This window comes from Aspergillus pseudotamarii (assembly GCF_009193445.1).
Source record: "Aspergillus pseudotamarii strain CBS 117625 unplaced genomic scaffold BDV38scaffold_43, whole genome shotgun sequence".
In the NCBI taxonomy this organism is placed as follows: domain Eukaryota; kingdom Fungi; phylum Ascomycota; class Eurotiomycetes; order Eurotiales; family Aspergillaceae; genus Aspergillus; species Aspergillus pseudotamarii.
Genome location: NW_022475057.1, coordinates 95,607 through 122,161, shown reverse-complemented (window position 1 = coordinate 122,161; position 26,555 = coordinate 95,607). Strand labels below are relative to the sequence as shown.

At 47.1% G+C, this 26,555-nt stretch overlaps 9 protein-coding genes across 9 annotated transcripts; 2 read left to right on the top strand and 7 right to left on the bottom strand.

The window, feature by feature from the left end:
* Positions 1–1,576: 1,576 nt before the first annotated feature.
* BDV38DRAFT_294622 (uncharacterized protein) lies at positions 1,577–3,006 on the bottom strand. The gene is made up of 4 exons (XM_032062534.1): positions 2,112–3,006; positions 1,847–2,061; positions 1,695–1,787; positions 1,577–1,644 (listed from the first exon to the last, which is right to left on the bottom strand). Exons 1-4 carry the CDS (start codon positions 2,740–2,742, stop codon positions 1,606–1,608), a joined length of 978 nt encoding a protein of 325 aa, XP_031911511.1. The 5' UTR covers positions 2,743–3,006; the 3' UTR covers positions 1,577–1,605.
* A 1,909-nt stretch (positions 3,007–4,915) lies between these two features.
* Positions 4,916–7,255, bottom strand: BDV38DRAFT_294618 (transient receptor potential ion channel family protein). Its single transcript, XM_032062533.1, has 2 exons — positions 6,777–7,255; positions 4,916–6,707 (listed from the first exon to the last, which is right to left on the bottom strand). The coding sequence occupies exons 1-2, from the start codon at positions 7,144–7,146 to the stop codon at positions 4,948–4,950; spliced, it is 2,130 nt and encodes a 709-aa protein (XP_031911510.1). The 5' UTR covers positions 7,147–7,255; the 3' UTR covers positions 4,916–4,947.
* Positions 7,256–8,014: 759 nt separating this feature from the next.
* BDV38DRAFT_272795 (high affinity methionine permease) lies at positions 8,015–10,206 on the bottom strand (the record flags this gene model as incomplete). Its single annotated transcript, XM_032057554.1, has 8 exons — positions 8,015–8,270; positions 8,325–8,577; positions 8,637–8,773; positions 8,859–9,127; positions 9,183–9,369; positions 9,426–9,501; positions 9,556–9,891; positions 9,945–10,206. The coding sequence occupies 8 exons, from the start codon at positions 10,204–10,206 to the stop codon at positions 8,015–8,017; spliced, it is 1,776 nt and encodes a 591-aa protein (XP_031911509.1).
* A 1,233-nt stretch (positions 10,207–11,439) lies between these two features.
* On the bottom strand, positions 11,440–12,243 carry BDV38DRAFT_284883 (uncharacterized protein; the record flags this gene model as incomplete). Its single annotated transcript, XM_032060366.1, has 2 exons — positions 11,440–11,615; positions 11,679–12,243. The coding sequence occupies 2 exons, from the start codon at positions 12,241–12,243 to the stop codon at positions 11,440–11,442; spliced, it is 741 nt and encodes a 246-aa protein (XP_031911508.1).
* A 612-nt stretch (positions 12,244–12,855) lies between these two features.
* On the bottom strand, positions 12,856–14,739 carry BDV38DRAFT_252302 (U4/U6-U5 snRNP complex subunit PRP31). Its single transcript, XM_032055112.1, has one exon. The coding sequence runs from the start codon at positions 14,691–14,693 to the stop codon at positions 13,128–13,130; it is 1,566 nt and encodes a 521-aa protein (XP_031911507.1). The 5' UTR covers positions 14,694–14,739; the 3' UTR covers positions 12,856–13,127.
* An 87-nt stretch (positions 14,740–14,826) lies between these two features.
* clf1 (putative cell cycle control protein (Cwf4)) lies at positions 14,827–17,427 on the top strand. The gene is made up of 2 exons (XM_032055111.1): positions 14,827–16,874; positions 16,931–17,427. The coding sequence occupies exons 1-2, from the start codon at positions 15,096–15,098 to the stop codon at positions 17,162–17,164; spliced, it is 2,013 nt and encodes a 670-aa protein (XP_031911506.1). The 5' UTR covers positions 14,827–15,095; the 3' UTR covers positions 17,165–17,427.
* A 641-nt stretch (positions 17,428–18,068) lies between these two features.
* On the top strand, positions 18,069–19,260 carry BDV38DRAFT_252300 (GNAT family N-acetyltransferase). Its single transcript, XM_032055110.1, has one exon. It carries the CDS (start codon positions 18,262–18,264, stop codon positions 18,853–18,855), a length of 594 nt encoding a protein of 197 aa, XP_031911505.1. The 5' UTR covers positions 18,069–18,261; the 3' UTR covers positions 18,856–19,260.
* Positions 19,261–19,382: 122 nt separating this feature from the next.
* On the bottom strand, positions 19,383–19,755 carry BDV38DRAFT_252299 (uncharacterized protein). The gene is made up of 2 exons (XM_032055109.1): positions 19,567–19,755; positions 19,383–19,494 (listed from the first exon to the last, which is right to left on the bottom strand). Exons 1-2 carry the CDS (start codon positions 19,675–19,677, stop codon positions 19,393–19,395), a joined length of 213 nt encoding a protein of 70 aa, XP_031911504.1. The 5' UTR covers positions 19,678–19,755; the 3' UTR covers positions 19,383–19,392.
* Positions 19,756–20,328: 573 nt separating this feature from the next.
* On the bottom strand, positions 20,329–20,607 carry BDV38DRAFT_252298 (uncharacterized protein). Its single transcript, XM_032055108.1, has one exon. The coding sequence runs from the start codon at positions 20,585–20,587 to the stop codon at positions 20,423–20,425; it is 165 nt and encodes a 54-aa protein (XP_031911503.1). The 5' UTR covers positions 20,588–20,607; the 3' UTR covers positions 20,329–20,422.
* Between the last annotated feature and the right edge of the window lie 5,948 nt (positions 20,608–26,555).

Below are 26,555 nucleotides of genomic sequence, written 5' to 3'. Positions count from 1 at the left end.
GAGAGGATGGAAGAGGAGAAGAAGAGTGGATTTGGGGGGAGGGGAGAGAAGAATTAAAAGGGAGAGGAGCAACAGCAAAATCAAAAGAGGAGAGGGGCCGCCGAGGAGGGACTGGCGGCCCTGGCCTGGCGGGGCTGCTGATTTTCTCTCCCGGACTAACTGTAGTTCCGGACTACAAATTGATTAGCGTCTATCAACAAGACCAGACAGGTCTTATGCACAGCCTGTCGAAGGTGCTAGTAAGAGTCAACTGGAAATTAAATTGCCTCGTAGGCTGCAATTGTCACTCAAAGATGGGCATTTCCTTGTTCTCTATAATGTATTTCATACAATGCCTACCATCCATCTGGCATTTATACCCACTGCCTGTCGATGTTAAACTTTAATCACCTGACCTCAAGATTGGTGCCTCAGCAAACGGCCAACCAATGACCTATCAAACCTGTCACATGCGCTCTGACACCTTCAACCCCGAAAGGTCCCCATGCATTTATATTCTCCCCTTCTCCAATGCAAGTTGTTGGGCATTGACGAAGAAATCTACCAGATCCTGATGTCCTGATTGACAAGGGATCAGAACTCAGGTCCAATTGGAGCTACCAATGCACCAAAATCTGACATAATACTAGATTTGCTGCTCGGATTTAAGCAATGAGGAACATGGAACAATTCACCAAGATGATAACCGCGGAAAGTAGAAAACGCTAGAGCCTTATCCAAATGTGCCTCAATATGTCTTCCAGAGTAGTGCAAGGTACAAACCATGATTCATTCATCTGTCAACATACCACAAACCATGGCGGGGAAGACGCGAGGGGTACGCGGATAGCAGCCAAGATCTGCACGATATCACCGTAGATCCCCGAATGCGAACGCTCGCATTCCAGGCGACCTCAAGAATGCCAATTAAGCATAACGTCACCGCGGATGCACTGGCCGTAAAAGCTATCCGTCAGAACTCTTTCACTTCTCCTACTCAGACTTGATTGTACACTTCGTATACCTCTCTCTTAAATCATAGACCATGAAGCTCTTTCGTTTGTTTACCTCGGCTGCCCTCGCTTCTCTCGCGATGGGCATACCCCTCCGGGATGTCATCTTGAGCGCCAACTCATCCTGCCAGATTCAGGGAGGGGATGAGGCTGCCGATATGGCATGTCGTGTTACTGTATTTTTGTTCCCATTCGGCGACTTACGATGTAGAGGCTAATCAATTCGGTTTAGTGCATTAATCAAGGCCCGGGATGGACGGGTGGGTATTGTGATGATAAGCAGTATGCTCTTATTCCCAAGGTATGACAAGAAAAGGGAAGTACTAATGATGTCAGAATTTGCCATTGTACGTTTGGAGAATCTGTCTAGAATGTAGGGTCTGCTGTCAATGGCTTCCCTGGTTAGATGCGGGTTGGTGAATGGGTATGTGGATATATTTATTTCGTGTATGCTATACCCTTACTGCCGGTGCATTCTCGGTTCAAATTGAACTTGCCACTTGCAGATGGTCATAGATATAGTATTTCTCGTAAAAAAAAGAAAAAGTTCATGCATTAAAATACTGGTATACGGCCGTAAGAGTGAACAATGAAACTCAAATAATCCTCCATTTCAAACGCCGTCGTTAAATCTGTAGTGGTTCATCCATCTCTGCGAGACGTTAGCTGCTATCATAAAAGTCGGTCGAGCAGGAAACAAACCTTATCATAGGGTTTCGAGGAATCGCAGAATCGCAGATCAGTTGCAAGACGGATGACGTTATCCTCGTCATTGTTGATAGTTGACGCGTGGATCTTGAGAGTCCGTTAGTCAATGTTCCAGACGTTATCAACGTAAAGATAATGGGACTTACGGCATGAGGCTTATGCAAGACCACATCGCCCGCCTCGTAGGCCGAGACAAGCCAGCGCCGGTCGTGTTCCTTAGCAAACTCAGCCGGGAACTCCGAAAGCAGACCGGTAGACATCATGTTTGAGTTGAAGGCCGACTTGGCCTCTTCTTCCGTCAGACCAGCCTTCAATGCCTTGGCCGTGAAATCGTCTTCGATCTTCTGGCCGATGGAGTCACCTACATATTGTCAGTCTGTGATCGTATACTCCACGTTCCGGCGCGCATACCATTCTCGAGATAAATCAAACCGCCACCGTTAATCTTAATATCACCAATAGGTACCCAAGCAGTCACAGCCGTCGGCTCTCCATAGCGAAGGAAGATCTGATCATAATGAACACCAATCGGCTTCGAGCCAGGGATATTGTTTCTCAGAAGCGTCCGCTTGAAGGTCAAAGTGTCCTTGCCCCAGCCGGTGAACTTGGCGATGAAATCGTACAAAGCGGGGTGGTTCACCACGTTCTTAGTGTACCAGTCCTTGTAATGGGCCTCGATAGCCTTGTCGACAAACTGCGCCGCGTTGTCTCCACCGGGGCGGCCATTCCCGCCCACATGGCCGGCTCCAATGCCGGGATAATCGTCGATCGATTTCGTCCGGTTAAAGACTCCCTCTACGGGCTCAGTACCCTCCTGCAGAACCCCGGTGGGAGCGAGGTACTCGAAATAGGCCTTGCGGGCTTCCAGGATATCTTCGCGAGGCAGCACCTGCTTCAGGAAAAGGTAGCCGTCCTCATTGTAACGCTTGCGGAGTTCCTCGACGGGGAGGTTGGGGTCAGAGGGACGCAGGTAAGTTGCGTTCTCAGAGGTCAACGGACCGTCGTTGACGGACAGGGTAGTCTCGACTAGCACTCCAGGCATGTTGAAGAGTGTGTATGATAGTTTAAGGAAATTGCAGTAGAGCCCATGTTGACCTGGATTCGACCCTGTCTTTATAGATTCTGCCCCTCGTCAACCCAGTTAGGGACCGTGGATTGCAAATGTCATCGTGTTCCACCCTGCCCCGCATCGGATAAGGAAGTCGTGTCGCGTTATCACCAGTAGCATGCCGCGAAGCTGTCCTTGGTTGCTGCACGAGGCAATATTTCCCCATTGGGTGCTCTCCACATAGGCGGGCAACAATTCCCGTTGCAGAACCCTGTGGAGTCTGACCCCACAATTGGCGGGTAACTATTCCTATTTAGATGAATAAAGTGCTCATCCGTATACAGAATTCGCTCGAGAAGGGGCCGAGTAGGGGCGTTTAGTCTCGGAAATTCGGCAGCTGATGATCGGATTAGAATTGTTGGTTGGTTATTTGTGGGATCCGTGAGATACCTTCCTTTTGTGGTTAGGAACCAAAACCTATCGCTTTATGATTCGTATATAGATGGGATTTTGGAACTCTTGGAGGTCCCTATGTCCGTAATAGTGCAAGTGAAGGAAACCCAGAGAAGGTCCTACAGCCTTGATAGATGTTTAAGCCCGAAAGTCTGTACTAATTGTAGATGTCTGTGTTATGTTTATAAGCGAATATGATATATACTTTTCCCTTCCATGAGGATACTCAACCTTTTTTTTAAAAGTCGCCTAAGGAAACATGGCAGCAGATCCACTCCAATAGAGCTTTAGATAAAAACATAGATAACCATCAACTTAGAGACTCTCGGCAGAGATCTTATCGGACTATCTACTCCCGCATAGTTCTAGAAAACCTACACAGTAGGCGGCAGCAATAGTAGTTAAACGGGCATATCACCGCGTCATGCCTTGCTCACCTCTTAGACCGTACAGCAGTATAGTCATTAAATACCACCAGATGTTATCTCAAATGAGTTCAAATCCGATTATAGTTTGATTCCATATCTCAGCGGTATCTTCATCTAACGATTGTTCAACGCATGGCCACCAACGACTCACGTGACCTAGTTAGTTCAAAGAGTGGGCTAGAGTGGATCCACAATAGATCCATTCTACGCTACTTCTCTCCGTGTATTATATTATTTATTCAAGTCGCAACAAGTATATACATATCAAAATATAGATACTCGAGAGTGTGAAACATTAAGAAGGAGGCTGGATTCGGACCCGGAAAAGGTAAGGTATGGCAGGTAAGCAAAAAAAAAAAAAAAAAAAAAAAACCTTTCGACTGGCCATTTTGACCACTCGGCCAATGGCCCCGTAGGACGAAATATTAACGACGGTACCTTATACCTATATAGGTCTAGATGAGCTAGCAGTGTGCTGCGGGTACTCCATCGAAACTCCGTCCATCTACACTCCTCCCATTCAAGGCTCCTTGAAATTTCTAGTATTGGAAAGAACAACTACACGGCACTTCTGGGAATAAATAGCCTCGCTCTCACCTATGGATTCATCTTCTTTTCTTCTCCTCTTCAGCTCCTCTTTGCGTGCCGTCCAGGTATATCCTGGTACTTCGAGTAGGGAAACCTAGCTGAGTAGGCCGAGTCTTCAGGACCCTCGGGACCTCGAAGCAAATTTTGGTACCTCCTTTTTTTTTTTTTTTTTTTAATCAAATGCGTCGGCTTGTCCGACAGTTTGGAGAATGGAACTGCGGCGTGTGTCTAGTGTATAGTAAATCCCAGTCCCGTAGTGATCAAGACCTTTATGGTGGTTAAGGGGGGATGTATGGGAAGTGGAGACGTCCGAATTGAGCATTATTTTACTATAAGTCTGCAAATACAGAGTCACTTGTTCTGCGTAGATCATATGTTTGGCTGCCTAGGCCTCCAGGCGCCTACAACAATCATGACTACAAAGAAAAGTTGGCTGATGTAACCAAGGTATCTCAGTGACGTTGACCACCATCGGTCTCAGGTGGTCACGTCGAGTAATAATCATCTCGATTGACCAATAAAATTAGAATGATGATTAATGATGATTGATACTTAAACACTACATAGTTGGTGAAAGCAAACAGTAGTAATGGACTTATGCCTACGAATCATTGGATAGCTAGATAGTATGCCAGTTGCATACTTCAAGTTAAACGTAATATATGACAGCCAAGAATAATAGCAAACAGGTAAAGAAGGGCGCCTGCTCTAAAGTCCCAATGCTTCATTCTTATCCAGCTCCTCTCTTCCATGGACTCGGGCTGTTGCAAGACCTGCCAGTTTCTGTAGGCAATGTACCACCGGGGTGTGCAGGGGGTCTATAGCGGCCTTTCTGGTGACAATATGCTTGACCGGCCGGAGCTTTGGGGAGGTGACCTTGATACCCCAGAGGTTCACTCCCAAGAATGCCCGACGAGGGCTGATCCGCCTCAGGTGCATCTTCACCGTTAGGCTCGTTACTATGTTCATGCCTGTCTAGGGTATCAACTAAACTTGGGGTGGACTTGTCGTGATTGGAATGCTTTTCACCGCGAGCAGCGGCACCTAAGGCATCCAACTCGGTACCCAGCTGATGTTGAGATTGTGACCTAATAAATGACTCCCGATCGTCTCTCATTGCTTGATATCGAATGTCTGGGTTTTTCGATAGGACAGCGTAGGTGGAAGCAATCAACACGAGGATCAGGAGGACTAGTGAGAACACTGCGTTGTAGGCAAAAAAAACAACTCCCATCACGCCTGTCAGAATGCCAGGTTGGCTGAAGACGTTTGAAAAGATGAGCAGGAAGATAGCATTAACAAAATTGATAGCTGCGATTGAAATATTGTATATGTCAGTCTTCCTGTTCATCCAGGGCCTCAAAATGCTGACGGAGATCAACATGCAAGCCTCGATTATTACCAATGCTATAGTCTGCACCACAGGGGCTTCTTGGCTCAGGCTGATAAACATGGACTTCCCTATGATGTAGGCAAGGGCTGGCATAATGAAGTAGTAAGCCTTCGCTTGATATTGTACGTATAAAAAGCCCCATTTATTCAAACAGGCAGGGTCGGTGTAGAGAATGTATGCGGGGTTTCTGTACAATTTCAACGATTGTTTCGCCAGACGGGCGACCTTTTGTGTTGCAAACCCTATGGCAACTGTGGTAGTCAAGAGCACGACGGCGGCAAGTATAACCTCGGCAGGAGAATCATGTTGAGTGAATTCCCACAAACACAGTATGCATATCTGAGGGTACCCAATCAGGATTACCAGGAATAGAATTCCCTTTGTAATGAAGTTCCATTTGACTTCATCGTTTTTGATCTTCCTAGACTTGACTAGGGACTTATAGATAACTCTGAATATTGCGACACAGGTCATTGCAAGTGTGGCAAAGAAGATGAAGAAGATCAAGCTTGTCAGAAAGATGTTGGTCACTTCGATTCCTGCCTTATACCCGACACGTTGGATGCCGCGTATCACAATGCTTCTATGTATACCTGCTCCAGATTTAGCAGCTCGTTTTAGTAAAGTGCCATGAAAGCGCTTTTTGAGAATTTGAATCGACTTTTTGGAATGGTCGACAATGAGTGTCGAAGGTCGTCCACCTGTGGATCGCTGGTACCAAGTACACAAGGTCTCCAGGAAGCCAACACGAACGAGACCCATGCTCCATTGGAAGTTCTGAGTCCACGACTGAGCAATCGGAGGCATGTGAACTGATGACATTCCAAACATTGCTTGTGACCGCATAAATCCAAAAAGCGAGAGCACATTAGTTGCTATGTGTGTGGCGGCTTTTGAGTGACCAAGCGCAGAGGTGACTGCAGAGGCAGCCAGACCCAGACCAGAAATTATAGCCGTCGTCCAACCAACCCCGGGCTGATAAACTGTTTTGCCATTGGAAAGCTCTGCTTCGAGGCAAGTAATACTCCTTCCTGTGTCGGAGGAGTTGATGAAAACGCGCACGGAGGCATCTAGATCGGGGACAGTGTAGGCAATACCTGCAGCATCATAGTTAGGGAATCAAGAAACCCTATGCAGACATTTGTACATCATGGATATCCACCCACCAGGGATCTGTGAAATTACTGAGTCAGGTACTTTGATGTTGGTATTCATCACCGGGAGCTCCCCGGCCCTCACCGGACAAAGCCCTTCTAGATCCATATCACAAGGATTCAACACCTTGGTCATCGCGGTGTAGCCATAAACGGTAATAATCAACTCGGCGATGACTTTGCCAGATATTGATGACCTTCCATTAAAGCTCAATGCGATAGTACGATTCTTCGGCGTGAACCTCACATTGAAGTACGTCGCTGTAAATTCCAAACTGTTGGAGCACAAACTCAGTGCTCTAGACTCGATATATTCGTCAGCTGTTACCAACTGCGAAGCAAGCAGCACAATTAGGTAGAAGAACAGTGGGATCGGTCGCATTTCGTCAGTTGATATTCATGTATCTCAGGAAGATTGAGATGAGACGCGCGCATGCCGCGCAAAGCGGCGCCCCCAGTATCACAATAGCAATCAATAAGAGTGGCCTAAATACTTCGGCTGTAGCTTAGGTATGTGCGATGTGTGTATTTAAAGTAAAGGAAGAAAATCGAAGGTTTGGTGATTCTGCAATGGCTAGAATTACCGCGGGAACACAGCATAGGCATTCACTAGCTTCCACAATAAGCGCAAACAAGCTATATCAGGACTAAAAGGCACGGGACTTCAGAGATCTCACAGGGAAAAGCTTCAAAAAGAATCCTAATCGTGTTGTGACTGTTAAGATGTAGTGCATCAAATGGTTCAAATGGGTGTAGGCAAGAAGATCTCCTGACCGGTTCTAAAGCAAAGATGGCAGTCAGTGCATTGTTGCCTTGATAACTTTAGGGGTTGGTTATGCCAAGATGATGTAAAGTGCCAGAGAATCGGATGAGTGAGAGTGAGAACTGGAAGGAGAATCAGTCGGGCTTCAAACGAAGTCGGGGACCAATTCCATGGATGTGGCACAGGCACATCCCTCCAACCAACCAGGCTCTCACAGTGATGCCTAAGGCTGTTTCACACCCTTCAAGACACACAAAGCAAATCGCTTCTCATCTTAACCAGTACGCAGGGTTTGCACGTGATGACCGCTACATATAGCCACCGGTTTCCCCTATTGAGAGGCTTGTATCACAAAGAGCAACAGAAAGACAAGTCCAATACTTTGCTGCCTGCTATACCTATATACATTCCTCATGTACAACATGACGACAGATTCAGATCTATGCATCGTTCATTGTATCTCTTATGGCAACATTCATCATGCACTTCAAGGGGTATTCTTTTGCTCGCTCGACTTATCTTCATCAATCTCAGTGCTGCTTTGGTATGTCGTCCGGCGACGCAGACGACCAACGGCATCATGCTCCGCATCCCAGCGCGCCAGCTCTGCAACAGGAACTTTGACAAGATTATGCGCAACAGATCCATCGTTGAATTCCAACACGGTCTGTCGAAACTCATATCCTTTGTATTTAGGAAGCAACTTGATCCATATGTAGTAGTATACGCCACAAGCAACAAGCCTGAATTTTACGTCAATCAAATAAAACATATGGGCGAGGTGCAAGACTACTTACAGTCCAATGCCGACTACTATATATGTGGCATACCAGAAGCTGACGTCCCCACCATTTGCTCCCCCTGTTGGCGGGTACCAAGGGGCAGCAAGCAAGTAGAGGTTCGCCAACAGTGCAAAGCCAATCGCAATTGCCCATGATCGATACTCGGACCTAGGTAGATTGAGCTTGCGGCGGCGCCAACGGATCAATAGAAGGCCGATCACCAAGAGGAAATTAAAGATGCTCGAGGGGTAGATGGAAAGGTCGACAACTGTTCGATCATTTTCGTCAGTTGGAGAATCATGTGAATTGTTAGTGAGAGGCACAGACCGAAGTTGAAGGCATCTCCAGCGGGCGGGGCAAGAATCATGATAACAGTTATGGCCCACTGAACAAGATAAGGCCCCAATGGTGTTCCAAATGGCCTTGTAGAAGTCCAGAATCTAGGCCAGGGAAGTACACCTTGTCTATAGGCCCGAAGATTTAGCATTCTTCCTAGATGCATCCACAGGGCATGCCTAGTCCTCTAGTGGACTAGACTAGTAATCTCACCTTCCAGTCTCTCGAAGCATTCTGGAATAGCTAACCATAACGGCCATCAGATTGCCAAATGCGCTTATACAAATGAGTACATTCAGCGCGCGGGAGGCCCCATTCGTGCCAAAGATCTTCTGAAAGAAGACACCGGCTGCGATTTGCTTCGAATTCAAGATTTCTTCCCTTGAGGCAGCGGAGAAGTAGGCGACGTTCACAAGGATATAGAGTGATGTGACGAGAATCAGGGAGAATGGAGCGCTCCAACGAAGTGTTTTGATGGGATTCTGTACAAGTAATTAGATCTTGTTATCATCAAGTGTTCGAAAAACATTAACGAACTTTGATCTCATTAACCACACTGAAAGCGTTTGTATAGCCAGAGTAAGAAAAGATCAACTTGATCATGGCATTAGTAGCACCGTAAGCGCTTGCCGATGATGTCCCTTTCCAGGCATCATGCCAGTTGATCATAGGGTCCTCGACCCTTGTATGCCCACCGAGTACGACCAGTCCAGCGATTGAGATCCTGTGATGATATATGAGTTAGTAGAGTCTCCCATATTTGCATCGCGCACAACATACAATACCAAGGTTGCAATCTTGATGAACCCAAACCAGACAACGACTCTCAGGGACCATTTGGTATTTAAGCTCACAACTGCACATCTTATCAGTCAAATAGCCAGGTATGGTGTATAATCGCTGCACAAACTTAACGTTGCAACGGTATAAGCAGCCACGGCGACACCTTTTAACTGCCAGTTCGTGTATCCCGAACCTGCAATTCCGAAGATGTACTCGGCAAAGACGATGGCATTGCTACTCCCAAACGCGAAAACAACATGTTTCACTGCAAATGCTGTAGGGAAGAAGTATTCAGGTTTTGGAAATGCCTGTTCGAGATAAACGACTTCCGACCCCGAACGACTAGGAAAGTATGAAGCCAGCTCCAGATACACCGCAAGAGTGCTTTGGGCGAGCAGATATCCTATGAACCAGTATATCATGGAAAGGCCAACGGAACCAACACCCTTAAGGATAGTGGCCGCTTCGAAGAAATAAGCATAAGAAGTCTAGCAGGGGGGTTTGGAACCTACTCACGCGTTGAAAAGATACCAGTCCCGACCATTTGATTGATATTCAGGCATAGACTTGTCCAAAAGCTGACGGAGTATCCCAACGGCGAATCCGTCTCGACGGGTGCACCACTGGCATCTTGGTAGGTCACACTGGTGGAATTGATACCTTCTGCCGCTGTATATTTGACTTCACCATCTTGAATTGTACTCTCGTGAGTGGCGTTATGTTCTCGAACGGAGATGCCGGCATCCTTTTCTCCATCGTGCCAAAACGGTCGACCCATTAGGCAGGTTTACAGCTTTTGCTATTTGGCCTGCGGGGAAAAGAGAAATTATAGAACAAAATGGTAGGAAAATGTAGATTACAAAGGCCTCGAACATCCACGGACATGTCTACTCTGATTTAAGCTATATTTATACCTTGTCAAACTGAATGAGGAACTCTATCTCGGTTAGATGCTAGATAACTACCACCCCACGCAATGCTCAATTTGGCGTTGAATGGCGCTATCGGGAAGCATGATAGGCCTAGACGAGGATATCATTGTCGGATTTTTCAAGGCTTTATAATGGTTATTGGCTAGAGCTCTTAATGTCACCTCGTGCTCATGCTGAGAATGACGACACTCGTCCCCGCAATAGTATCATAAGCTTAAATCTCGACGGCCAAAACCTCCGGAATTCTGTTGGAGATTACTTTGTCCCGCAACGAAATTCGATTTCTCTCAAGTCGCAGACATATAATTTTATCTTTACATATAGTAAGTCCTGGAACATCCAGGCAGAGCTCGTATTTATGAAAGAAATGCGCAAGATTGAACAGTCGCTGCCGTGCAAGAGTGTAGTGGATGGTGTCACTTATCCCTGTAGTCATCTCATCAGGCCAACTGACAAGTCGTGTAGAATTTCCAGCTTCGTCCTAGTCCCCGGTCTCTTCGGCAATGTTTAGTTCGAATTGAACATACATTATCAAATCAAGCCTTTCAAATTCATAATCTTCATAAATAATCTAGAAGACATTCTTTTCTCCGTATGTTTGGGTCAAGTGTAGCATGGCACTCAAAGGGCAATGTGCTCGGACCTCGCGCCGAACATATCATTTTAGTAGATAATTATGTGATTTGAGTAAACCTACTTACCTCTTTCTGCTCCTATTGCGACAAATCCCTCGCCATGTTCCCCCTTTCCTACAGGACAGTTATAGAAGTCTCCTCTCGATGTGTAGTTCGTAACACTTTCCAGTTGTCTTTTTTCTATTTTTTCTTGGCTATAGATAAATAAAGTTCTCTCAGCTACGGTACGCTAACGGTCCAAGTTCTTGGAACTCACACACGAACTGTATTTCATGACCACCAACTGGACAAGAAACATATTACAGATGAGAACTCAATTGCTATATAACTATGATTAAAAAAGAGAAAGGAATGCTAGTATGAACGCTCTAAAAATACCCATGTCTAAACCAAAAAGCGAAAACCATTCTATGGTATCTCAAACAAAACAACCATTACCGATTCTCATTCGTCCTCATCCGTCCAGTCCGTAACTCTCCACGACCGAACATCATCTTCAATGACCAATTTAAGTGTCGTAAAAGTGATATTTTCGTACAAATCTCGCGCAGCACCGCGTGCCTTCTTATGCCAAGGCCCGGTACCTCCCAACCTAGCATCATTGCGACTACGCCAGAGACCTAGTATCATCATCAGCAACTGTCCTCACAATAGATTAGAAAGAAAAAAACGAATAAACTCACAAGTAGCCAAATTCCTTCTCTCCCCATCCTTCGTTCCAAACCAATACTTCAGCAAACCCCCACTAGCAACAGCCTCCTGATGCGAATAGGCATCCAAATCATGCAGCCTCTGGTTATCGATGTCCGCCTGCAGTCGGGACCGGAAAACAACGACATAAAAATACTGCGTCTCCCACCGATACCCATTCGTTTGAGCTAAGTTCCGTAGGAAATCAAACACGGCTTGCCAATTGAATGATTCCGTGTACGGCGCCGTGGCGTAGTCGTCACGGATGGGTTTGAATATGGTGAGGGCTTTGGCGAGCAATTGGTTGGGTGTATCGAGGGTTTTGAGATCCAAGAGGTGTTTGGGGTCGTTGTACGGTGATGTGATTAAGAGGTCACTTTGTGGTGCTGCTGTTTTGTGGGGATGACCGGATTGCAGCTGGAGCGATGCTGCGGCGTGGAATTTAAGGGCATCGAAGTCAGTGGTGATCAGGGTGTGGTCGTACAGACACGGGTGCTGGGATGTGGGTTTTGGGCTGTCTACACTGAAGACCGGCTTGCCTATTTCCACTGGAGCCATTGGGTCTTTTTATTTCTGTCTTTGTCTTTGGGGTCTTTTCTTTGGGTGAATTAGGGCTTGTAGTGAGATTTAGGAACGCAAATGGGGTATCAGTGAAGGCAGAGGATGCTGCGGAAGGACAGACGTTTGCTTGAAAACGGAGGAAAAGAAGAGACAAGTGGGAAAAGTTCTACATAATGACGAAACGTCGCCTATATATCTCACACGTCCCCCGGGGGGAAAAGGGCGGTATTGAGCCAACTCCCTTTCAAAGCACGCAATACGCTGACGAGACGGCCTGAGGCCCGTTCGGCAAAAGTCATCCACCGGCTCGCCATTGGGCCGTCCTTGCCGGGGGATTTTCAACTAAAGCAACTTTATGCTTAGCGCCCCCGTTTTGGCGTCTTTAGGGCAAAGAAGTCCCCGGGCTATTCAAGGGAAATATTGAAGAACAAGCACCAGGCATTGAGTCAACTAATTTATTCTTTATGGGTTTATAGTCGGTTTTACAGCACTGCAACTTGAATCTGACATTCCAGAACTATTCCGGAGATGTTCTAGCGGCGAAATCCTTGGGACTAGCACGCCATCTTCACAGAATTTTACGTCGGACCCGGAGTATTTCTTCCCCAGTTCCATGGTACCTGGCAACCGGCACGTGGCACTGCCAGGGTTATCCGAGAGTCTACCCGTGACAAACACAGCAATTAATATGTGGGAAATCTAAAGCAATAGCTCTGTTATATTTCATTCTCTTCGAGTTTCCCACTGTCTCGAGATTTATCATACATTGGTCGATGGTATCATGCGAATGCCGAAAGGATCCCCAATCTCAAAAACGCCTTTCTTAAGATGCTCAGGAAAGCAAAATCGGTAACGAAAACAAATAATAAATAGAAACCCCACTATCGCTTCAGTGGCAGTGGTGGAGGGCCCATCTTGCCCTCACCCGTATCGACCTTCTTCTGTGGAGGAATTGGTGGCACCTTGAACCCTCCATTATCCTTCTGGGAAGAGTTATTGTTGCTTTGGCTACCCCCAACCTGCGTAAAAGTACCCGACTTGAACCATCGGTCTTCCTCTGCCTTACGTTTGCGGCTCAACTCTGCTTGCACCTTAGGGTCAACGAGCTCAAGTCCTTGCACCGGCGTAAAGGCAATGGTACTAGCCGTACCGCTGCCGCCCAGTGAAGTACCAATGCCAGAAGAGCGAAGACCTTTCGCTTGTAGAACACTTGCCGTTCCGCCAACCCCAGAACTGAATCCACGGAGAGACGAAGCCGTGCCGCTGGCAGGAGTTGCGGTTCCCCAGCCTTTGTTCGACTTGCTGAGTTTCGCTCGAGTCCTATTGTCGATCTGAGTTGATCGAACCCGTCCATCATTCTGCTGGCCGAGCATTCCCAACCCAACCGTTCCTTCACCCGTGCCGTAACCCACTTCCGCTTCTTCCTTACCGAAGGCCATCCGGTTTTGGGCCTTGCGCATATCTGTCATAGCAACTGCCTCCTTAGCCTTTCTAGCCCTTTTACCACCTCGCTTGCGGGACGGCTTGTCATCGGGAGCGGGGAGGGCCTTCACTCCAGAATTCGGGGGAGGTTCAGTCAGCTTCTCGAGCCGCGTGAAGCATTGTTGTTTCAAATCTTCGCCTAGCGATCCATCGGGGCTGAAGTTGGATACGTCCGCACGGGTAGCAAGGACCATCTTAGCCGAGACAATACGGATTGCCTGGCGCTTCAGGTCATCCGGAATGTCCTGTATCAGTGGCGAATTGTAAAGAAAGCCCCGCGATCTAACACCAATATTTGTAGCAAACCCGAGCCCTTCGGTTCTCTTATTGCCTTGCGCACCAAGATTGCACGCCGGGATCTTAGCGAGTTCACGTAGACCTCCGGTCTGGTTAAGGAACTGAGCTGCTGTTTCGGGTCCGATCAAGGCTGCTAGATTGGGAGCGATCTGCGTAATACGAGACTGGATACTTTCTGTAAGAGCCTTCCGCTCTCGGTCCAACTTCAAAATCCTCTCGCAAGTATCGAGCACCACCTTTAGTTCCGACTCGGTCATTTCACGTCCTCGGGTGGTGGTACCCTCCACAGAAACAACCATCAATGAGGGGCCATTCAAGATAGACTTGAGCGGCTCGCCGACCATGTTGTCCGCCGAGGAGGAGATAGCTTTAATATCGTTGAGCGGGCCATTTTTCAAGATAGCGACTGTCTTGGCGTAGTCGATCGGACTCGTAACAAGGGTTTCTAATTCTGGAAATCTGACCGAATAGTGGTCGCGCAAAACTTTGTGTAGGCGAGTAAGCTCGTCACCGGTGGAGAGGGCGACCTCGAACTCATTGGTGACCTCAGAGCCAGCTTTTTGTAAGTGCTGCTGCTCTTCGTCCGCATCTTCCTCAACTCCCTCACCCGCCTGGAAGTCCTCATCGTCCGATTCGAAATCCCTCAAAAGCTCCTCAGCAGTAGACATGTTGAGTTGAGCTGCGACGCGACCAAGAGGTGAACTATGAATTAGGTGATATGGTGGTTGAATGAACTTTTGGACGCCGCCGCCGAGTTGCTTTTCCATTTAGGTCATTTGCTTAGTCATCCACTTCCAGAGCTGCTGATCTCGGGTGGCGCTACAAACCTAACATGCAGCTTTTCCGACTCTTGGCTGGCAGAACCAAAAGTTGATCCAGCAGCAACGACATCTGACTTGGAGCTGTCCCGATACCGCACGGTCGGTTAGAAGCTGATTACTACGCTTTTGGCTTCCGGAGGAGGTACGCTGTCCTCCTAAGGTTAACTTGGGTAGTGTGACCTACCCAACGCCCCCGACTCGAATACGCGTCGCCGACAAATTATCTGCTTGGTATAATCTCACCTCACCATGGAGTCGTCTCGCGGCCCTCCCAGGGTCAAGAACAAGGCCGCTGCGCCGATTCAGATCTCAGCGGAGCAATTGCTCCGAGAGGCTGTCGACCGGCAGGAGCCCGCGTTGCAGGCCCCGACGCAGCGATTTGCCGATTTGGAGGAATTGCACGAGTATCAAGGTCGCAAGAGAAAGGAGTTCGAGGACTATGTTCGCCGAAACAGGATTAACATGAACAATTGGATGCGCTATGCAGCATGGGAACTTGAACAAAAGGAATTCCGCCGGGCGCGTTCTATCTTCGAGCGAGCGTTGGACGTCCTCCCAACCTCAGTACCGCTGTGGATCCGATACATCGAGGCGGAGATGCGAAATAGGAACATCAACCATGCGAGGAACTTGCTTGACCGTGCAGTAACGATCTTGCCCCGTGTCGATAAGCTCTGGTATAAATATGTTTATATGGAAGAGACTTTGGGGAACATCCCTGGTACCCGGCAGGTCTTCGAGCGGTGGATGTCATGGGAGCCGGATGAGGGAGCCTGGAGTGCGTATATTAAGCTCGAGAAGCGGTACAATGAATTCGAGAGGGCGCGCAATATCTTCCAACGATTCACGATTGTTCATCCTGAACCGAGGAACTGGATCAAGTGGGCTCGATTCGAGGAGGAGTACGGGACTAGTGATTTAGTGAGAGAAGTCTACGGTGCAGGGATTGAGGCGCTGGGTGAAGACTTCATGGATGAAAAGCTTTTTATGGCCTATGCCAAGTTCGAGGCGAAGATGAAGGAGTATGAGCGTGCACGTGCTATCTACAAATATGCTCTAGACCGACTTCCTCGCTCTAAATCTGTTACATTGCACAAAGCTTACACTACATTCGAGAAACAGTTTGGTGATAGGGAGGGTGTTGAGGACGTCATTCTTTCCAAACGCCGAGTCCAATACGAGGAGCAGCTCAAGGAGAACCCTCGGAACTACGACATTTGGTTTGACTTTACTCGCCTCGAAGAGACCTCCGGTGACCCTGAGCGGGTACGTGACACATACGAACGAGCCATTGCACAGATTCCTCCGTCACAGGAGAAGCGGCACTGGAGACGTTATATCTATCTCTGGATATTCTATGCCATCTGGGAAGAAATGGAAGCCAAAGACGTGGAACGTGCTCGCCAGATCTATAATGAATGTCTGAAACTCATTCCACACAAGAAGTTCACATTTGCCAAGATATGGCTTATGAAAGCCCAGTTTGAAATCCGCCAGATGGAGCTCCAAACCGCCCGCAAGACATTAGGTCAGGCGATTGGCATTTGCCCCAAGGATAAGCTCTTCAGAGGCTACATCGATCTCGAGCGCCAGCTTTTCGAGTTTGTACGGTGCCGGACACTGTTCGAGAAGCAAATCGAGTGGAACCCCTCCAACAGCCAGTCCTGGATCCAGTTTGCTGAGCTGGAGCGGGGTCTAGATGATAGCGATCGTGCGCGGGCCATCTTTGAGCTAGGAATTGAACAACCGACTCTGGATATGCCAGAGCTGGTGTGGAAGTCATACATCGATTTCGAGGAATACGAAGGCGAGTATGACAGAGTCCGGCAGCTCTACGAGCGTCTTCTGGAGAAGACCGACCACGTCAAGGTGTGGATCAACTATGCCCGGTTCGAGATCAACATTCCGGAAGATGAGGAAGAGGAGGAGGAGGAGGAACGGCCAGTCAGCGACGAGGCCAAACGGCGCGCTCGGGCGGTCTTCAACCGTGCACACAAGGTGTTCAAAGAAAAGGAGCTCAAGGAAGAGGTAAGTTGTGCCTCGATATATTAAATGAGGAAGGTCTTGAATCTAACATTATGCAGCGTGTGGAACTCCTCAATGCCTGGCGGTCATTCGAACATACACATGGGTCCCCCGAGGACATCGACAAGATCGAGAAACAGATGCCGCGTCGCGTCAAGAAGCGCCGCAAGTTGGACGACGACCGGTACGAGGAATACATGGACTACGTGTTCCCGGCCGACGATCAATCAGCGGCAAACTTGTCCAAGCTGCTGCAGAGAGCACATGCCTGGAAGTCTGGTCAGGCTCCATAGGCTGGATATTCACCAGAAAGGTAAAGAGTTGTGTGTTTTATATGTGGGCTATGGGCACATACCATGGGATAAGTTGTCGATGCAGTTTATATCAAAATCAAGTAGAATTAATCCCAAGATAATGATCATGAATCATATTCCATCTATAAGTCAAAACCGTACTACCGAGGGGATCAGTGTGATTTAGTATAAAAACTATTCGGATGACCATGGCGGGGGCAACGATTTATAATTAATATGTACTATCATTCTTTAGGTCATTTCACTTTATAGTATTTGTTTGGCATGTTTTTAATGAATCTACACAATACTATTAGTACTTCAAAAATTCTTTTCCAGCGTCTAATCTTATATAGTGTGGCATAGTTTTTTTTAAAGTACAAAAACCTTACCTTGCCATATAGCCTTCGAATCCTAGGCGACTACTCATATTTTCAATTGGCCTTTCTGATTCTAAGCAGCCTTCCATGGAGTATGGTACAGAGCTCTACGTATGCACAAACCCCTACGTCAAGCAAATTTAATGCACAGGACCTTATCACCTCCGTTTGGCGAACATAGTGCCTCTCCGAGGGATCGACGCTTCTATTTGGGATATGTCGGAAACTCTCTATTAGATATCAGTGAGGTTATTAGGCATGACTCGCGGTGGAAAACGACAGCACACCAGTGCACACCGCTTTTCGAAGGGCTTGCCATCGGTTAGGAGCGCTCGCATATGTCTAATGAATATGGGGCCTGTGAGCTATTGGCAATTGTGATTGGATCAACAATGACTGTTTCCATATATGGTCGGATATTCAGCTGAAGGCTAACGTGCACGGACAGCCAACTCATCTTCAAGGCTGAAGTTGTGGCGGTGCAACTCTCACGTTTACCCACTTCAAAAACTCATGAGTAGGTGGCGATCACTGCGCGTCTTGTTATGTATGTAAGCTGTGGACTTGTTACGCATAAGTAGCCTACATTTAAAAGGCGTTGGGCAATGTCCTGATGTAATGCATGTTGACAGCTAAACCTAACTGAACTTCACTCCCTCACCCTCCCATTTCCCCTACCACCACCACTACCTCCTCCTCCTCCTTCAGCCTCATATCATGCAATCAGCCCGACTTGAGCTGGTTCCCTTAAACAAAGAGCATTTACCCGGTTACTTTTCAGTCCGATCCGATCGGGAAGTTGAGATATGGAACTCCCCTCAGCCAATCACCTCAGTTGAAGATGCAGAACGAGAGATGTTAAAAGATTTGGAGCAACCCAACCGCGAAACATGGGCAATTCTCCTCCGCGATGACCTTAATCCCAAGATAATTGATGAGTGGCAATGTCCAGAAGCCAAAGATGAGAGCAATGTTCTCGTGCCTGGAGGGTTCGTCGGCTATATAGGTGTCTATGATCTTCATCACGTGGCCCAAGTCTTCTATACTATTCATCGATCTGCATGGGGGCTCGGAATTGCAACTGAAGCACTACTGGCGTTCACGGAGTTGTTCTGGATACTCCACCCCGACCACTATCGATTGCTAGGACGTTGTGACACTGAGAATCCGGCTTCGGGGAGGGTAATGGAGAAGTCTGGGTTTGAATACTATGATTTTATATGTGCAGATGAGTTTCAGCCGTGGATGGTACCTCATACTCGAGATAGTCTGCGTTTTGTACTGGCTAAACCGGGCTATACCTTCGACTAGATCGCTATTGCCGTAAGGCTGTGGTGGGAGTTAGGTTCGAGCGCATATTCATTGAGTGCAAATTGATCTCCGGAACCAATGATTGATTTCCATATGGAAGTGGAATTCTCTGGATGGGTGTCGGTATCCGCTTCTATGGAAACCTCTGGAGTCACTCTTTGGCTATGATCTACTTACGTGAGCTGGATACTATCTTTTGTATTCATGCATTATTATGCTACATGGGGTCAATGTTTTTCATATTTAGTGATTCCTAGTAAGCCATGGTCAAGAAAATAACATATTATCTGTGCATACAGTGGACTTTGGCGATCTCTCCCTGTCCCAGTGAAAAAGGTTTTCTTGAGAGTTAGCCCAGCCAACTAGCACTTGAGATGGATCGCCATGCCCCTTGTAGGGTTCAACGGAGGGACGAGTATGTACACCGATTACCCCGCGCCACGGAGCGCAGCAGCGGACAGTGCACATTGTTCAAGCTTGAATAATCGCAAAAGGCTCTGTATATACACATAAAACCACACCGATATCGGTTATCTCTTAGTTGATGAATTTGATCTTGACAGCAAGTTTTTGCCCATCTTGCTCCTCCACTTCGAACTGGACCTTGGTAGTCGGATGTGGAAAAGAGGGTTCTTCGTCCTAAAGTAATGAGTATTATGTTTCAGCACGCTATCATTCGAGTATGTCCTTGCTCGATTATTATGCACGTACTTCGCCCACGACAATATCAGTGCCATAGAAAGGAAATTTTTGTTCCGAGCTGTCCTGGCTGATCACTCCATACCCTTGCGGATCAAAGAACACCACTACGCCTTGTGGCATGGCTGTAGATTGTAGGGTAATTGGCAGATATTCTTGGAAGATCTTGGAGGGAATCAAATGCCCGCACCGGGATCAGCGGGTATCGTAGAAAAAGGAGATAGATACTGGTTGACAAGCGCTTCCCAGAAATCTGGGAAGACGACTCCCTTATATGCTAGCCAGCGTGATTAAGGTTCAGGTCTAAAGACTCTTTGTGTCTGTACCATGAAAATGCGTCATCAACGGGTCTGAGCAGATGCGTCGCGATCGGCGGATTAGATGGACGGGGAGGAGGGACTTCGCTTATGGCTCAGCTGAAGCATACTCTGTGGCTACCAGTATAGCCCCGGGGGAGGTTCCATACCAGGCGCAGAGAGACGCGCGGAATGTAGAATCATCTATGCCTGTGTATTTGCTTTCTTTTATTTTCTTTTTCTTTTAGCTCCATTAGATATTATCCCCCAGTGTACTTGAGTTCTCATACTATTAAGTGTAGGGTTTCATCTTCAGTAGAAAATCCCGCATTCGTGTGATGATGATGGAATTGCTCCAAGGTGGGGCCGTGGAGATTAGACTAGCCTAGCCAGCTGAACACTATTTAAGTCCAAGCGAACCTTAGACGTTTGTGTTAGTTCAAAAGTGGTTTATTTTGGCATAATTATACAACTACGTCGCAAACGTCGTCTATCGTTCCTTCCACCGGTTGCGTTGTCCGAGACCATGATATTTAGCCCTCTTGACAGTTTTCCTAAAGAAGAGATAAGAGCTAGAGAGTGTGAACAGGAATGTTAGGGATGTTTCTGCTGTGGTAGCGTCCATGGTGCAGTATATCAGGGATAGTGGGGGTTGGTGGAGTGTTAAGGGAGAGAATCAGAAGACAAGTGGGCTGTGTAGGCAAGGGTTTATTGTTCGTGCTTATATGGTCATCCATGTGTAGGAGGATAAGATAGTGGATCAGTCTATATTGTCGGTCATTGTGCCTGTGGGATTGTGTTAGATGGTAGGGATATTGCCCATTCGTGGCCGAGCCTGTTGGTCTGTATCTCGTTGGAGTTTCTTATGTTGTGGATTTGCCTCAACGAAGAGATGAGAACATGGTCAACCTGAAGTGGCGTGTATGTAAAGGAAGCTTCCATGGGCTAGTAGAGAATGCTTACGAACCGTATAGATTTGGACTCGGTGGACTGTATCACTTGAGGAATGCTTTTCATCTATCAAAACACACTACAGTCCAGGGATACCGTGAAGCCCTTATCCTAAAGGAAGTGGGTTGTCTTCCAGGTTCTACATTCACGACCACGTAGTAGAGGCATTCTCTTATACCCGCCATACTTGTCTTAGCCGCCGCATGAGTATCTTGCAGTATGGAAATCAAATCGTCGAGAACACTCTGCTCGAGAAGATGATCTGCTCGTTTATTAAATCTATACAACTTCTGTACATCTAACGGGAATAAGAAGCATATCGCCTAGGAACATTCGCAAATGGTTCTCCGTTCCACTTGACGGCTGCCAAAACCACTGCCTTAAGCTGTGCTCCTTGGAACTCGACTATCTCGACCTACTCTAGGAAGTTTGTGACCTGACCGAGGACTTGCTCATCCGATGGTAGCCTTGCCATCAAAGGTTTGTTGGTATCTAAGGCTGTCTCAAAGACCTTTGCCTCTAACGAGATATCTACATGAGTATAAGATTTGCAGTGATGGGCTTCCTAGGTAATCCTAAGATTTTTTTTATCGAAACCCGATTATGCAGAGGATTCTCGGTGTTATCAATTAATTGACGTTAGTATTGCTGCTTGGAGGCTTAACCACCGCTACTTTGGTATCCTCTTTGGATACCGTTGGAGTAGTCTTGCCTTCGCATCTATCTTCGGGTAGTTGAGACCATGGGCGTGGAGAAGATTAAGGTATTCTTCCCAGTGAGGAGACATATTGACGAGAGAATGGCCTTTAGCTAGAGTTTTATCGCCATCCTGGGATACTGTGTCTGCCTCAAGGTCTGTGACGGATTTACCGTGGTTGCGGAAGGCTCAGCTCCGACAGAAGACGGTAAACTCTGAGTGGACTTAAGTCAATTCCTGAGGCTTTCCCATTTCCGTAGCCCTTCGCAAATGACATCGGCTGCGAAATGTGTTGATGCGGTGATCATCAAATGGAGACCCAGAACTCGATAAAATGCCGCCAGTCCAATGGACTCATGCCTGTCTCTTGAAGATGACTAGGCAAGGAGTACATGAAGAGACGGTCCTCGATTGAACTAGGCATGGTCCTATACAGCAACTTCGTGCCCCCTAGCAAGGAATATCGCAAGGGCTTCCCCATTTGTAGTCTCTCAAACATTGCATCCGAGTATGCTTCCGTGTCTCTAGACCCCACCAGGGCAGCCTATTCGGAGATTGTATAGGCCAACATTCGTATACATCCATCTCTTCATTCAGGGTAGACTCGGTCCCGGAGGTATCCGGCGCTTCATGCAATAGTTGGTTGTTTCTCTGCATTGTATCCCGACATAGCAACTTACGACTGGGGGGATGGAATGCCAATCAAGTCTGGCGATCTGGCAGTTAAGCTAGTATGAGTCTTAGATATAGCTGTGAGTTGTGGTCTGGGGCATTCCGGTCAAACGTTTGTCGTCACCGGTTCTCGTTCATGAGGTCACTGCCGACGATTGATCACTGTGTCAACCTACCAACAACCCATGTTTTTGCACAATCGCGTTTGCAATTCCCGTGGCCCATACTAAACGAATCTTAATAGACTTGGAGAATGGCCGATTTTTCACAATGGTTAGTATATCCAGAACAATTTCAAAGCCCGCCTCCTCTTCCTTCTTCTTTTTCACCTCCACATCTTCCCCCTCTCCAGAATGGGAGCCAGTGTCAAAGCCTAAAGCACACTGCTCTGCACCACGCAAAGCAACAACCCTATGAAGCATCCATTCCATCCAATAGTAAGTCAAAAGAAGGTCAAGGGTAACTTTATGGGATCTCCAGTTTTGAAAACAAGTGTATCGCCGGAGTGTAAAAACTTGCAAGTTATAGCACGCCCTTGTTGTTCGTGAAAGACTGCTGATGCTCGCAGTCCCCCTGTGCTACCTCTTTCTGAAAATTGGCTTCTTGTGTCTGAAACTTTTCCGTAATGAGTTATCACTGTGTTGCTCCAAACGTTGCGGTATGCGACTATCGTGACCCAGGATGGTGCGGTTAGACTCAGGGATGATCGCCTGATGTAGGCGAAATACAACCTCAGGGTCTGCTCCCCGCAGCCATTGGTACATACCTTTTGTGGCCCAGGATTCGGGCGTGAAAATTCCTTGAAAGGAGTATTTTAAACATAGTTACACAGGTAACTGATGACTCTGTGGGTATACCGTATGCGTGATCCTCCATTGCGATGTGTATATATTTCGTCCGCCCTCCTGAGCAATATGGGGGCGATTCCGCTCCGAGTATCTGGACTCCTTAGAACATGGTTGTAGATATCTGACCTAAGTACATATATTGCGCGGATCCAGAATGTGCAAGTGCTTCAACGCCTCCACATCTACACCATCCAATTCAAAACATCCCATATTTGCTGGGATTGACCGGAGTCCCACCGGACGTGATCGTATTTGCAACGCGTCGATATAAGGCAATCGTACCCCGAAATAGGGGCAGTGCTGGTCACACGGCACACGTCCTCATTTAAAATATCCCAGTCTGCAACCCGGATTAACAATAGAGAATGGGGGGCTCTTCTCCAACGGGCCCGTAAGTTTCCTCGTACTTCGTACGAATGTGCTTAAGGGTCGTGTTGAGGTGTTCACGAAAACCGGGACACCAACCAGGTGAAGAGATATGCGTAACGAAAAGGACAATGTTGTTCTCCATTTTCTTTAGAGAAATACCAAAATTTTCACTTAGGAAGAGACATGATCTAGCAAAAGGCATCAATAGTGTGAATGCTTCCTAGCTATCGATGTACTTTCAAACGAGGTTGAGGAATGATATGCTGGGAAGTGCTGGCAATTCTTGAGCCCTAGGCCGCTCATCGGCACGGCTAACAGAGCCCGTAATGGTCTCAAGTAACAACCACGTCATAGAACCAGCCATGCAGTCGGTTCATACGAGACTGACACATTCGATTTCGGCTTAATTAGTAATTGCGCCCGGACTCATCTGAAGACATTATGGAACGTAGGGTCGAATAGTAGTCAACGCAAGGTCATGGGTAGCTTCTTGATCCAGTCATAATTTTGAGTTCTTAGTCGCAGAATAAGAATCTCCATAATAATCCGGATTATGCCATCGAGTTGTTTTTGTGGACGTCGAAGGTGGTCTGTGGGTATGAGCTACCAGTATAAGGCATGGGAGGTATATATGAGTAACTTCGATGGGTTCATCTTTGCCGGTGACTATACAACATTCGTCCCTTTGAATGCACTGGATATGGTCAGCTAACCGTACTTCTAGGTATACCGTGATAGCCAGCAAAAGATAGATGCTGAACTTACCATGTCCCTGTTTGGTAATGTCTACCGTCATGCGGCGCGAACTTATTCTCAATCCATGCCTTGAAGACTTGTGGCTTCGGTGTTGGGGTAGAAAGGTCAATGTCCGTTGGTGTAAGTTGGGCCGAGGAAGGCATCATTTCTAGACCTTTGCGGGCTTTCAATAGCTGGTTTAGTATCGAAGAGTTCTGCTTGGACCCTACTAGGTAGCCCTCTTTAGGTATAAGTTTAGGTATTTTGACTCCGTTGGTAAGGTAAGGAGGAAGGGGAGGTGGACTTGTTGGAGTTTTGGCATCATTAGGGCTAAATATATACTCGTTCATTGGATTGAATATACTACGTGGGAGAGAATATCTATGTAGTTTCACTGTGTTCTATTGTAATTTACTGATATTTTCACCAAGAGTTATATGAATAAATAGATCCCGTTACCGATATCTATTCCTTGCTCTCTCTCATTATGCCGTGATGAATCCTAACCCAAATTCACCACGGCATAGACTCCGAAGCTGGAAATTAGTATATAAATCAAACTGAAAAAAAGACACCGCACTAGACCGATATGTTCTGGTTTAATTCACGTAAGCGAAAGTATAAAAAGAATTAGATTGATAGCAACATACAACGCTTTAACCATTCAATTGACAACGTTACTAAGGTATGTAGTACATCAAGTGGAAAGCCTGAGGTAACAACCACCTGATGCCGGTGGGTCAATGTCCAGTTCGTCAGAGACGATTCGGTAGCCGAGGGACAAGATCCACGCGGTGGAGATGCGCCAAGCAGGGGTACCAGCCAATCATGCCCGGCAGGGGAGACTGGACGGGAAGTATGCGACTAAGTTCGAAGCGGTACTTGTATGTTTAGTGTACTCCGTCTGTTCGTACAGTACCATTGGTACCATACCGTCTAAAATGTGGGAGGTTTATTTATGGAACAATTCCGGGTGGAGGGTGTTTCATTGGGCGGGATACCGGGATACCCTCCCCAGCGAGAGAGAAAGAGAGAATTATCGGGCGAAAAAGCCTAGCTGGGATGAAAGGGTCCCATTATAGTTTTCACTGGGTTTTCATGTGTGACAACCTTGAATAGCGACACGGGGGAGGAAATTGGCCAATGTGACATCTGACCTGTCCGACGCGGGGGGAAAGAGGAGAAAAAGAGTACCTGCATTACTAGTACTTACTCTACTTAATACTACTACTACAAATACGCCGAGGCCCGTGCTGGCCCTGTTCGTGACGAATGAACCAATCAAGACCGTCACCTGCCCATCGCTGCCCTTAAGAATTTTCACGCAGATTCTCCGTGCCTCACTGGCTCTGCTCATGGTGATTAATATAATACCACCTCGACCAGGATGCCAATGGGGCCAATGCGATGAATTTTAATCAATCGAGGACACGATGGAAAAGTATTATTGGATTGAATTTTTCTGGTTAGCCACCGTTAATCCTGTTTATCCTCGCCCTAGACGAGGGGGTGCAAGGGAATTTTCATGAGGGAATATCGGAAAAAAGGGGAAAAAGGGAAAAAGGGAAAAATCAATTAAATAAAAGCCCTCTGAATCTTGGGGTATGCCCTTGAACTTTATAGTACGGAAGGAAAGGGGAGTAAACAAGGACACACGGGGGGCTTATATCATTCCAAACTTCGGGAGAACGACAGAACCATGGGTATGCGGTGGGCTGGATGACACCATCCCGAGCCATTGGATGGAACCCCTGAGTACTATTAAACCTGAACCGGGCAAAGTGGATTTCTAGTATAGACTGGGGGGAAAATGTTATGTTGTTTAATTTGATGTGGGTATTCCCTTGCCGCACGGCACCATCGCCAAATCCCCATGTAAGGATGGACTTAGAGAGGGAGACCCGTCGAACCAAAAAAAAAAAAAAAAAAAGAAAAAGAGTTTGTGTATGTGTGTGTGTGTCAACGCGATCAGAAGAAATAACAAGGGGAAAAAAAAAAGAGAGAGAGAATGAGAGAGGAATAACTTATGGAGTGAGACTTCTAAAGTGCCGTGTCTGGTATGGAGAGTGTCTTGGGCTTTTAACACCCAATCTATTCACATCCACACCTCAGGTGTCGAGGACCGTTAGCGTGTCTTCCTCAGGCTTCTTCGTATCTCCCGTCCCCCGTCAATCATCATTATTATTATTTTTTTTCTCCCGCTTGGTTTCTTTTCAAGAACGTGCTGGCACTCGTGCGGGTTCAATTTGGATGTTTAACGGTTTCATTCCATTCATTCATGTCTTTCTCTTTTCCCTTCAATTCCTCTCTCCCAGGGCCTAGTCCGTAGATGACGTCGAGCTCAATTTAATTGTTCTCGGGAGAATATCACGATTAGGGTGAGTCCGCCCCTAGTGCTGGCCTAAGCTGCCCTCCGTTGTTTCATCCTTCCAG